General features: G+C 40.0%; 1 protein-coding gene across 1 annotated transcript in view; it reads left to right on the top strand.

Annotated features, from left to right (window-relative positions):
* Positions 1-12,372, top strand: part of ptprz1b (protein tyrosine phosphatase receptor type Z1b) — an 89,944-nt gene that overhangs the window by 72,736 nt on the left and 4,836 nt on the right. Inside the window, exons 22-23 of the mRNA XM_060903508.1 lie at positions 8,494-8,640; positions 8,721-8,814. Of these exons, the coding sequence (XP_060759491.1) occupies positions 8,494-8,640; positions 8,721-8,814 (241 nt within the window). The remainder of the gene's footprint in view (positions 1-8,493; positions 8,641-8,720; positions 8,815-12,372) is intronic.

Raw genomic sequence — 12,372 nt, 5'->3', positions numbered from 1 at the left:
GAAAAAAAAAAAGTTGCGCGCTGGCCTTTAATATGATAAGCAATGTTAACAGTTTCTTTAAGAAACTGTTAACATTGCTTATCATATTAAAGGCCAGCGCGCAACTGTAATAAACAATGTTAACAGTTTCTTAAAGAAACTGTTAACATTGCTTATCATATTAAAGCCAGCGCGCAACTGTTTTGTTTTTTTCTCCGCCGGCCCACACTGAACCACCGGGAAAACTCCCGCTACTCCCGATGGCCAGTCCGTGTGTGAACACGCACAATATAGAGACAAGTCCTTAAGAATTAACATACATGAAAATAGCTCAGCGGCATGTAAACATTCCCTGAAAGTGTAGGTGGCACTGCGGCTAGATGCTACGTGAAATGGCACAAGGCAAACACCATGCTTCGCTCAGTCAACAGACAAAATCCACGAACCCAGTAGTCCTCCTACTACTGTGGGTTAGTTTTCTGTGGCCAAAAACACCCTATGCACAGTCATTCCAAAACATCCCCACTAGTTGCAGGTTATGTCTCAAATACAGATATGCGTTGTGGATTAAGCGATCTATTTTCAAGCATCAGGCTTCTCTTCCTTCATCTTCCAAATGTGGACTCCGCTATCTTTTTGGCATGTCAGCATTGAAATACCATTTGCAGAGATATTTCACTCGAAAAGTAAAAGCAACACATGATTAGGGCTATATGATTAGCAGGGGGACACCGTTTTAAGCGCACGGAATTTTAAAAACAATGTAATTACATCTGAGTCCGTCTACATCGCACAATAAAGCGTCCTTAGCAGAACCTACTTCAAAGCATGATGCTAGCTGCAGATGCACAAGTCAAAATCAAATGAACCCAAGTAAACATGCCGCGGCGGGCAACATTAATAACCAAATCGCCTTACCTTAAAACGCTGCCTTGACCACAGGTCGACTCGCAATTATTCCACTTAAATCCACACGGTTTAACACATCTAACACAGCTAGCAAGCTGGATATGTGCTAATATTGTTGTGCTTGTTTTCTTCCGTAGATGCCATTTTTACATTACCCAGTCCCACATCCAAAAATATGACGTAAATATATGTTAATTGTATTATTATAACTATTAGCAAGCAAATCAAACAACATATTAAGAAATCAATATATCAAATCACCCGACACGTATGAAAACAGAAGAACTGATTTTTTACTGTTGCGGAGATATCGCGGGAGTAGAATGGATGACGTATGCAAGGCTACGGTGTGCCTTAGGGGACAGAAGGGTTCGTTTTACCTTACTGTCACGTCAATGTTATTGTTGTTTTATTGCCATTGTAGAAATATTGTGCACGTCCCTTTCGACAAATGACAAAAAATCGTTTCATATCGATATTATGAATTTTGATATCGTTTGACACCAATATCGATATCGTGATAAAAATACAATATATTGCACAGCTCTAATGGGATGACAATCAGGTGTGAGTGAGCACCCTGTTTTACAACCCCGATTCCAAAAAAGTTGGGACAAAGTGCAAATTGTAAATAAAAATGGAATGCAATAATTTACAAATCTCAAAAACTGATATTGTATTCACAATAGAACATAGACAACATATCAAATGTCGAAAGTGAGACATTTTGAAATTTCATGCCAAATATTGGTTCATTTGAAATTTCATGACAGCAACACATCTCAAAAAAGTTCGGACAGGGGCAATAAGAGGCTGGAAAAGTTAAAGGTACAAAAAAGGAACAGCTGGAGGACCAAATTGCAACTCATTAGGTCAACTGGCAATAGGTCATTAACATGACTGGGTATAAAAAGAGCATCTTGGAGTGGCAGCGGCTCTCAGAAGTAAAGATGGGAAGAGGATCACCAATCCCCTAATTCTGCGCCGACAAATAGTGGAACAATATCAGAGAGGAGGTTGACAGTGTAAAATTGCAAAGAGTTTGAACATATCATCATCTACAGTGCGTAATATCATCAAAAGATTCAGAGAATCTGGAAGAATCTCTGTGCGTAAGGGTCAAGGCCGGAAAACGATACTGGGTGCCCGTGATCTTCGGGCCCTTAGACGGCACTGCATCACATACAGGCATGCTTCTGTATTGGAAATCACAAAATGGGCTCAGGAATATTTCCAGAGAACATTATCTGTGAACACAATTCACCATGCCATCCGCCGTTGCCAGCTAAAACTCTATAGCTCAAAGAAGAAGCCGTATCTAAACATGATCCAGAAGCGCAGACGTCTTCTCTGGGCCAAGGCTCATTTAAAATGGACTGTGGCAAAGTGGAAAACTGTTCTGTGGTCAGACGAATCAAAATTTGAAGTTCTTTATGGAAATCAGGGACGCCGTGTCATTTGGACTAAAGAGGAGAAGGATGACCCAAGTTGTTATCAGCGCTCAGTTCAGAAGCCTGCATCTCTGATGGTATGGGGTTGCATTAGTGCGTGTGGCATGGGCAGCTTACACATCTGGAAAGACACCATCAATGCTGAAAGGTATATCCAGGTTCTAGAGCAACATATGCTCCCATCCAGACGACGTCTCTTTCAGGGAAGACCTTGCATTTTCCAACATGACAATGCCAAACCACATACTGCATCAATTACAGCATCATGGCTGTGTAGAAGAAGGGTCTGGGTACTGAACTGGCCGGCCTGCAGTCCAGATCTTTCACCCATAGAAAACATTTGGCGCATCATAAAACGGAAGATACAGCAAAAAAGACCTAAGACAGTTGAGCAACTAGAAGCCTACATTAGACAAGAATGGGTTAACATTCCTATCCCTAAACTTGAGCAACTTGTCTCCTCAGTCCCCGGACATTTACAGACTGTTGTAAAGAGAAAAGGGGATGCCTCACAGTGGTAAACATGGCCTTGTACCAACTTTTTTGAGATGTGTTGTCATGAAATTTAAAATCACCTAATTTTTCTCTTTAAATGATACATTTTTTCAGTTTAAACATTTGATATGTCATCTATGTTCTATTCTGAATAAAATATGGAATTTTGAAACTTCCACATCATTGCATTCCGTTTTTATTTACAATTTGTACTTTGTCCCAACTTTTTTGCAATCGGGGTTGTATTTAAAGAACAGGGATCTATCAAAGTCTGATCTTCACAACACGTTTGTGGAAGTGTATCATGGCATGAACAAAGGAGATTTCTGAGGACCTCAGAAAAAGTGTCATTGACCTTATGTAATCAGAACAAGCTGGCCAGAATTGTTAAAATGACAGGGAAAATTATAGGACAACCTCAAACAACACGATAAAATTTACACAGCACTGCAGTACACAGAAACACCATGAACATATTAGATGATGACACCCATCCCCTTTACTCTGAGTTTGAGCTGCTTCCCCTAGGGCGGCGATATGGAGTACACATGGCAAGGAAAAAAAATTTATATTCTTTTATCCCAAATGCAATTTCTATGGTCAACAAACTATGGAAAAGCCAGATGGAAAGGAGGTGTGGCCAAGAGCACTTTAGATTAGCTGGAACTGGTACTATTGACTTGATATGATGTGTATGCATGTGTGTAGGTTGCATGTGAGGTGCTGTGTTAATCCCTTGGATATATGTCTGTGTAATAGAATGAAAGTGTGTTTTTTTTCTCCTTTATGTGTGTTTTATATCATTTTTGTCAGTGAGACCAAAGACAATTTTCATGTAGGACATGACAATAAAGTATATTCTATTCTATTCTATTCTATTCTATTCTATTGATGCTCATCAGGCTGGAAAAGGTTACAAAACCATCTCTAAAGAGTTTGGGCTCCACCAATCCACAGTCAGACAGATTGTGTACAAATGGAGGAAATTCAAGACCATTGTTACCCTCCCCAGGAGTGCTCAATCAACAAAGATCATTCCAAGAGCAAGGCATGTAATAGTCAGTGAGGTCACAAAGGACCCCAGGGTAACAAAGCACCCCAGGGTAATGTAGCTCCTCTTAAAAGGAAAATGATCAAAGAGAAAAAATTAGCACCTTGGTATAATGATGACACTCACACTTTAAAACAGACCACTCGAAAATTGGAACGTAAATGGCGGCAAACAAAATTGGTAGCATTCAAATTAGCGTGGAAGGAGAGCTTCCTGATGTATAGAAAAGCTCTTAGTGCTGCTAGATCAACATATCTCTCCTCCCTTATCTTCTAAGATAACAAAAATAATCCTAGATTCGTATTTAATACTGTTGCAAAATTAACCAGGAATAAGTCCACTATAGACACATGCACACCTGCAGTATGTAGAAGCAACAACTTCATGAATTTTTTTCATGACAAAATTGAGAATATCTGACAAATAATTCAAACTACTAAATTAAGGCCAGACAATGTAAGTGACCCTGTAGTTAACAATATAACTGTATCAGATCAGCAATTAGAATGTTTTACTCCCCTTAGAGAAATTGAATTACTTTCATTATTCTCCACATCAAAAGCCTCATCTAGATCCCTTACCATTATTCCATTCAAACAGATAATACCTGAAGTAATTGAACAGCTTCTAAAAATAATAAATTATTCTCTTAGGATCGGCTATGTACCCAAATCCTTTAAACTAGCAGTTATCAAACCCCTGATTAAAAAAACCTGACCTTGATCCCTGTCAGCTGTCCAATTATCGGCCAATATAAAACCTCCCCTTTATCTCCAAGATCCTTGAAAAAGCTGTGGCACAGCAGTTATGCTCATATTTACATAGGAATAACATCCATGAAATGTATCAGTCAGGATTCAGACCTCATCATAGCACAGAGACAGCTCTGGTTAAAGTAGAAAACGACCTACTGTTGGTGTCTGATCAGGGCTGTGTCTCGCTGCTTGTGTTGTTTGACCTTAATGCAGCATTTGATACCATTGATCATTCCATTCTTCTGGATAGACTAGAAAATGTTGTGGGAGTTAAGGGAACGGCCCTCTCCTGGCTCAGCTCTTATTTAACTGATTGCTATCAGTATGCTGATGTAAATGGTGATTTTTCTAGACTATGTAAAGTTTGGTGTTCCACAAGGTTCTGTCTTGGGTCCACTGCTTTTTTCTTTATAGATGTTACCTCTGGGTGATATTATTCGTAAACATTGTATTAGTTTCCACTGTTATGCTGATGACACAGAGTTGTATGTTTCTGCAAAACCAGATGAGAGACACCAGCTTAATAGAATTGAGGAATGTGTAAAGGACATTAGACACTGGATGCTTATTAACTTCCTTCTGCTGAACTCTGACAAGAATGAAGTACTTGTACTAGGACCACATGCAGCTAGAAGTGGGCTTTCTGATTACATAGTAAGTCTGGAAGGCCTTTCTGTTTCTTCACATGCAGCAGTAAAAGACCTCGGGTGATTATTGACCCGTCTTTCATTCGAAACTCACATTAACATTACCCGGATAGCTTTCTTTCATCTCAGAAATATTGCTAAGATAAGAAATTTAATGACAGAAAAACTAGTTCATGCTTTCGTTACCTCAAGGTTGGATTATTGTAATGCCTTACTGTCTGGATGTTTCAATAAGTGCATAAACAAGCTCCAGTTAGTTCAAAATGCAGCAGCAAGAGTCCTTACTAGAACTAGAAAATATGACCACATCACCCCTGTCTTATCCACACTGCACTGGCTCCCAATCAAATTTTGTACTGATTATAAAGTACTACTATTGACCTTCAAAGCACTGAATGGTCTCGCACCACAGTACCTGAGCGAACTTCTGGTCCTTTATGACCCGCCACGCCTACTTAGATCAAAAGGTGCAGGCTATCTGCTGGTACCTCGTATAGTGAAGGCTACATTCAGGGGGCAGAGCCTTTTCCTACAAAGCCCCACAGTTATGGAACGTAATGTTCGGAAATCAGACACAGTCTCAGCATTTAAGTCTAGGCTGAAAACATATCTGTCAAGCCTTTCGTTAATGGTGCTTTTGAGGTAAATGTGTAGATCTGGAGGGTCCTCAGAGTGTTTTGGTAAACTGGGATGTATGGATGCTGTCAGTCCCCCACTCACTTGTTCACTCGAGTTTGTTGACGGTGTAGTGGCTGGCTGCTTTATGTCCCGGGGCTCCCTCATGCCTGTGTTACCTTCTGGCTCTCTCCTTTTAGTTATGCTGTCATAGTTAGTTTTGCCGGAGTCCCTGCTTGTACTCAGCGCAAAATGTACACTATACCTACTTATTCAGGTGACATTGGGCATAACTAACAACCTGTGCTTTCTCTCTCTTCTCCCCCCCCCAATCTGTCCCTTTGAGTTGCATGTCAATCCTGGGATCGAGGTGCTGACCTCTTCTGCTCCTTGGACCTCCCTGATCTATCCTGATGCCCTATGTCTGGTTGGAGTCTCATCACATTGCTCCTGTGGAGGACGGCCCCATATGGACAGTTGAAAGTCACACTTGGAAGACACTCTGGACACTTACAGTAATTTGTGGCTGAGGACTGCAGTTGGCTTGCTAACTTTGGGACTGCGGTTGTCATGAACAGTTTTGCACTCAAGTTTCCATTAATGAAGATTTATAACATCAACGAAACTGACTTCATGTTAAAACTGTTAATGTTATAGTCATGTTGTCTGTTGTTGTCCAGATGAGGATTGGTTCCCTTTTGGGTCTGGTTCCTCTCGAAGTTTCTTCCTTGTGTCATCTGGGGGAGTTTTTCCTTGCCACCGTCACCATGGGCTTGCTCATTAGGGATAAAATTCGCTCATGTCATGGATCACTCAGATTCTGGAAAGCTGCTTTGGGACAACGTCTATTGTTAAAAACGCTATACAAACAAACTTGACTTGACTAACTTCTAAGCAACTGAAGGTCTCTCTCAAATTGGCTAATGTTAATGTTCATGAGTCCACCATCAGGAGAATACTGAACAACAATGGTGTGCATGGCAGGGTTGCAAGGAGAAAGCCACTGCTCTCCAAACATTGCTCTCTGAACATTGCTGCTCATCTGCAGTTTGCTAAAGATCACATGGACAAGCCAGAAGGCTATTGTAAAAATGTTTTGTGGATGGATGAGACCAAAATAGAACTTTTTGGTTTAAATGAGAAGCGCTATGTTTGGAGAAAGGAAAACACTGCTTTCCAGCATAAGAACCTTATCCCAGCTGTGAAACATGGTGGTGGTAGTATCCTGGTTTGGGCCTGTTTTGCTGCATCTGGGCCAGGACAGCTTGCCATCATTGATGGAACAATGAATTCTGAATTATACCAGTGAATTCTAAAGGAAAATGTCAGGACATCTGTCCATGAACTGAATCTCAAGAGAAGGTGGGTCATGAAGCAAGACAACAACCCTAAGCACACCAAAGCACTACCAAAGAATGGTTAAAGAAGAATAAAGTCAATGTTTTGGAATGGCCAAGTCAAAGTCCTGACCTTAATCCAATCGAAATGTTGTGGAAGGACCTGAAGCGAGCAGTTCATGTGAGGAAACCCACCAACATCCCAGAGTTGAAGCTTTTCTGTCTGGAGGAATGGGCTAAAATTCCATCAAGCCAAGTCCAAGTGCAGGACTGATCAACAGTTACTGGAAACATTTAGTTGCAGTTATTGCTGCACAAGGGGATCACACCAGATACTGAAAGCAAAGGTTCACATACTTTTGCCACTCACAGATATGTAATCTTGGATCATTTTTTTCAATAGCTAAATGACCAAGTATAATAGTTTTGTCTCATTTGTTTAACTGGGTTCTCTTTATGTACTTTTAGGACTTGTGTGAAAATCTGATGATGTTTTAGGTCATATTTATGCAGAAATACAGAAAATTCTAAAGGGTTCACAAACTTTCAAGCACCACTGTATAGACATCGAACATTTTGGCCAGAATTCAACTTTGCAGTCAGCACCTTTAACCAGCAAACAGAATACACTCAGGTAAAGACTAACTTGAAAAATAATGCAAAAAAAAAAAAAACTAGACTAGAATAGCAATTGATAAACACTAACTGAAAGCAGGAATGAGATAGGATGTCAGGATTATTTAAAGCAGGGGTGTCCAAACTGATCCATAAAGGGCCGTGTGGCTGCAGGTTTTCATTCCAGCCATGCAGCAGCACACCTGACTTGGCTCATTCAATCAACTGAACTGTCTTCACACAGTCAAATACTTGCAGCCACACCCACCCTTGATTAAAGGGTGGGTATGTCAGTTGATTGAATAAGCCAAATCAGTTGTGCTGCTGCATAGCTGGAATGAAAACCTGCAGCCACACGGCCCTTTATGGATCAGTTTGGACACCCCTGATTTAAAGGGAGTGTGCTGATTAGTTACAGATGTGATTGACTATCAGGAGCCTGTAACGGTGTTGCAGGTCATGTGATGAATCAGGTGGTGTGGTCTTTTGGTCGTTAGCTGGCTGAGCAACCTGGGAAACCAAAACAACAAAACTTCCAAATAGTCACTGTACTGAGTTTCTTTGACCCTCAAGACTTAGTGTTAAAAAAATCACATTTTATTAGATTGAAATTAATTTAATAAATCATCTTTTTTTCAGGAACAATATGTTTTCATTCACAATGTGTTAGTAGAGGCCATCAGGAGTAAAGTGACACAAGTATCAGCCAGCCACATTCATGCTTACGTCTCTGATCTTCTCACTCCTGGACCAACAGGCAAGACTCCTCTAGAGAAACAGTTTAAGGTATGATGAAAATACTCAATGACTTTGCTTTCAGTAACAAGGAATGAGATGATCTCATCTCTCTCTTTTTTTAATTGTAGATGATCAGCCAGAAGTGTGAAAATCAGGATGACTATGTGACAGCACTGAAAGAGTGCAACATGCCAAGGAACAGGACTTCTGCCCTCATGCCTGGTGAGGTTTATGCCATATTTATTTCAGAACATTAATTTAACCTCAATGTCTAAGACTGTAAGACCAAGGGCAATAGGACTGTTGATCTGGTATATCACTTGTAAATCTTCTTATAGTATGCATACATGAGAAAATATCATCTTGCATACACTATGTCCAAAACTATGTGGACACCTGACCATTACACCCATATGTGGTTCTTCCCCAAATTGTTGTTGCAAAGCTGGTAGCACACAGTTGAATATTTTTTTTTTTTTGGTATTCTGTAGTTTTACAATTTCCCTTCACTGGAACTAAGAGCCCCAACCTGTTCCAGCATCACAATGCCCCTGTGCACAAAATGAGCTCCATGAAGTATGATGTATTAAGGTTGGAATGGAAGAACTCGAGTGTCCTGCACAGAGCCCTGACCTCAACCCCACTGAACACCTTTCGGATGAACTGAAATGTGGGCTGTGCCCAAGCCCTCTCGCCTAACATCAGTTCCCAAACTCTTGTGCTCTTATGCCTAAATAAAAAAATCCCCACAGACATGCTCCAAAATTCTACTGGAAACCCTTCTCAGAAGAGTGAAGGCTGTTATAACAGCAAAGGGGAAACAACCCAATATGATAACAATCCAAGCTTTTGGAATGGGATTTTCCAGACTCCGATTTCCATATACTTTTGGCCATATAGTGTATAATCCACACAGAATGCGACTGGACATAACACACTAAACAATGTAAATAAACTGAAACCTACACTCACTGTCCGCTTTAATAGGAACACTGGTATATTCATGCAGTTATGTAATCAGTCAATCATGTGGCAGCAGCGCAATACATAAAATCATGCAGATACAGGTCAAGAATTTAAATTTTCATATCAATTCATATTTCATATTGGTGTGTGAAAAAAATGTGATCTCTGTAATTTTAACTGTAGCATGGTTGTTGGTGCCAGATGGGTTGGTTTGAGTTTTTGAGAAACTGCTGATCTCTGGAGTTTACACAGAATGGTGATAAAAACAAAAAAAAACACTGAGTGAGCAACAGTTCTGTGGGTGGAAATGCCTTGTTGATAAGAGAGATCAAGTGGAAATGGCCAGATTGGTTTGAGAAAGCATGAGGCCAGAAAGGATGGAATAACACTATCACTTTTTATAACAGTGATGAGCAGAAAAGCATCTCAGTATGCATAACACGTCAAATCTTGAGATGATGGGCTACCACATCAGAACTTTTAAGTCTGTTCATTCTCATTCTCCATGATCTCTCTTATCACCAAGGTGTTTCAGCTTGCAGACCCTCCACATCCAGGATGTTTTTGTTTTCCACACCATTGTATGCAAAAAGATGCTCACTTTCATTCAGAAAAAGAAACCCTCAGCATTGGATCTGTGACTGGCATGCATGCTGGTCTTTCTGGTTAAAAAAAAAATCAGTAATACTACACCTAAAATATAGGCCATCAATAATTTAAAAAAGAGTAGTAATTACTTCTAACCAGCAAAGTTTTAGACATCTTTATTCAGACTGACTGCTTTCATCAGTGGTTCCTTACACAACTTTGCTGATCTTTGCAGGCAGACAGCAAATGCAAAGAGGAAATAGCTTAAATAAAAACTTGAGAGCTATAACTGAAGATAGGGCTGGCTTGGGCACACTGTAATCTACAAGAGTAGATACAGTAGATTGATTGGGTTATTAATATGCTGGTATGTCCTTAACCCAAACACTGCCTGCTGAATACATCTGGCCATAGAGTTGACCAGTTTAAAAAAATTAAAAATAAATAAATAACACCCTACACTATATGGCTATACTGTATGTGGACACCTGACAGTCACACCCATATCATCTGACATCACACTCAGTGCCTTCTGCACTATTGTCACAAAGTTAGAAACACACTTGTAAATTTTGTCTTTTGTATGCTGTAGCATTTAGAATTTCCCTTTCCTGGAACTAAAGGCCCCAAACCTGTTCCAGCATGACAGTGTCCCTGTACACAAAGTAAGGTTAATGAAGTTAACCAGGTTAACCTTGGTTTACCAAGTTTGATGTGGAAGGATTTGAATGTCCTTTACAGAGCTCATAGCAACATCCTCTCAAACCCTCAGAGTTTGAAATGTTGCAAAATTAGCCACACAGCTTTTTTGGAGAGGTTAATAAAAACGCTTAAGTTTTTTCCATGCACTCCTTCAACCTTGCTAGGAAGCATTTGTCATTGCACCCTCCCTCTTGGAATGGAGAATAACCCAAGGGCATGGCTCAAAGGAGGAAATACTGCTGAACTGCTAAAAAACTGTTGCTGTAGTCATCATCCCAGGAACACTCATCACAACATGCTAATATGGAACATACTTTCAACAAACATAGTACTGTTTGCCTTAACTCTTCTAAAGTGTATACTGTAGAAGTGGTGTATACTGCTTTAAAGTGCATATTCTGGACCAATTTCGTGTTTTTTATATGAAAGTATGTCCCTTTACACACTCATCCAGAAGGGTAATTTTATGCAAGGCCATCTGTCTACAGCAGAAAAAAATAAAATAACAAAACGCGTCTGGAAAAATCCCAAGGGAGTCTGGAGCCAGATTCGTGACGTTATCACGAGCAGGCTGCGTGAGCTTTGCACGGTTTAAGTGCACAGCCTGTGTAAACCAAGCGCTCCCATTTCTCTCTCATTGGAAAATGATGAGTACTAATCCCATCCAGACTGGTGTTGCTACACCCTCCTACGAGACATCTGTTAACCATTTTAATAATTACGGGATAACGTTGAAGAAATTTACAGAAAACCACCAGGTCGTTTTCTCATAAACAAACCAGCGCCGACGTAGGATTCAGAAGGAGGCGTCCCGCAGATGACGTCATGAAAATCAGTGTTTGCCGGGAAATTCAAATGCCAAGTTTTTTCAGAGGCGGACGAATTCGCCTCAAATGGCTTGATTTCTACTGAATTTTCCTGGTATTGCGCAAGGTAAAAAAAATTGCAGAAAATGTAGAATGTTACAGATATTTGACCAAAGTTTAATATAAAATAGGAGAATTACATTGATCTTGCTCCTGAATTTACCCGTGATGTGCACTTTAAATCTGGTGTCTCCAAGAAGAGGATGTGGAGGAGTTCCTTTTTAAGTTTGGTTTCTTTAAAGGTTCCTTCTTCATATTATCTTAGGAAGGGATTCTCAACCTTTTCTGCTTTAAGGCCCACCTATTCATACTTGTAACGAGTTGGGGCCCATTAAAAAAAAGATCCCCAATTATTTTGTCAGCTATTAGAATCTAATAATGTATCGTAAAGTGTATTAACAGAATGCAACATCACTCCCTGTTATCGACTGTGGAGCTCAGGAATTAAATAAGTGCAATAAAACAAACTGTTTTAAATTGTATTTATGAATGTGCCAGAAGCCAACATAAAACCATGCATGCAGGGCATTCTCAGCCAAAAGGGATTAATGATCCAAAAGTGGAGTCTGGTCAATTAACACAAGAACCTACTGCCATGTTTGTGTACAGCAAACAAGCAAGTTATTAAAACCAAGAAGTACACTCAAAAGAAGTGGAT

This window comes from Neoarius graeffei, chromosome 21 (genome assembly GCF_027579695.1).
Source record: "Neoarius graeffei isolate fNeoGra1 chromosome 21, fNeoGra1.pri, whole genome shotgun sequence".
NCBI lineage: Eukaryota > Metazoa > Chordata > Actinopteri > Siluriformes > Ariidae > Neoarius > Neoarius graeffei.
Note: the sequence above shows the minus strand (reverse complement) of the source record. Positions and strands in the feature narration are given on the sequence as shown.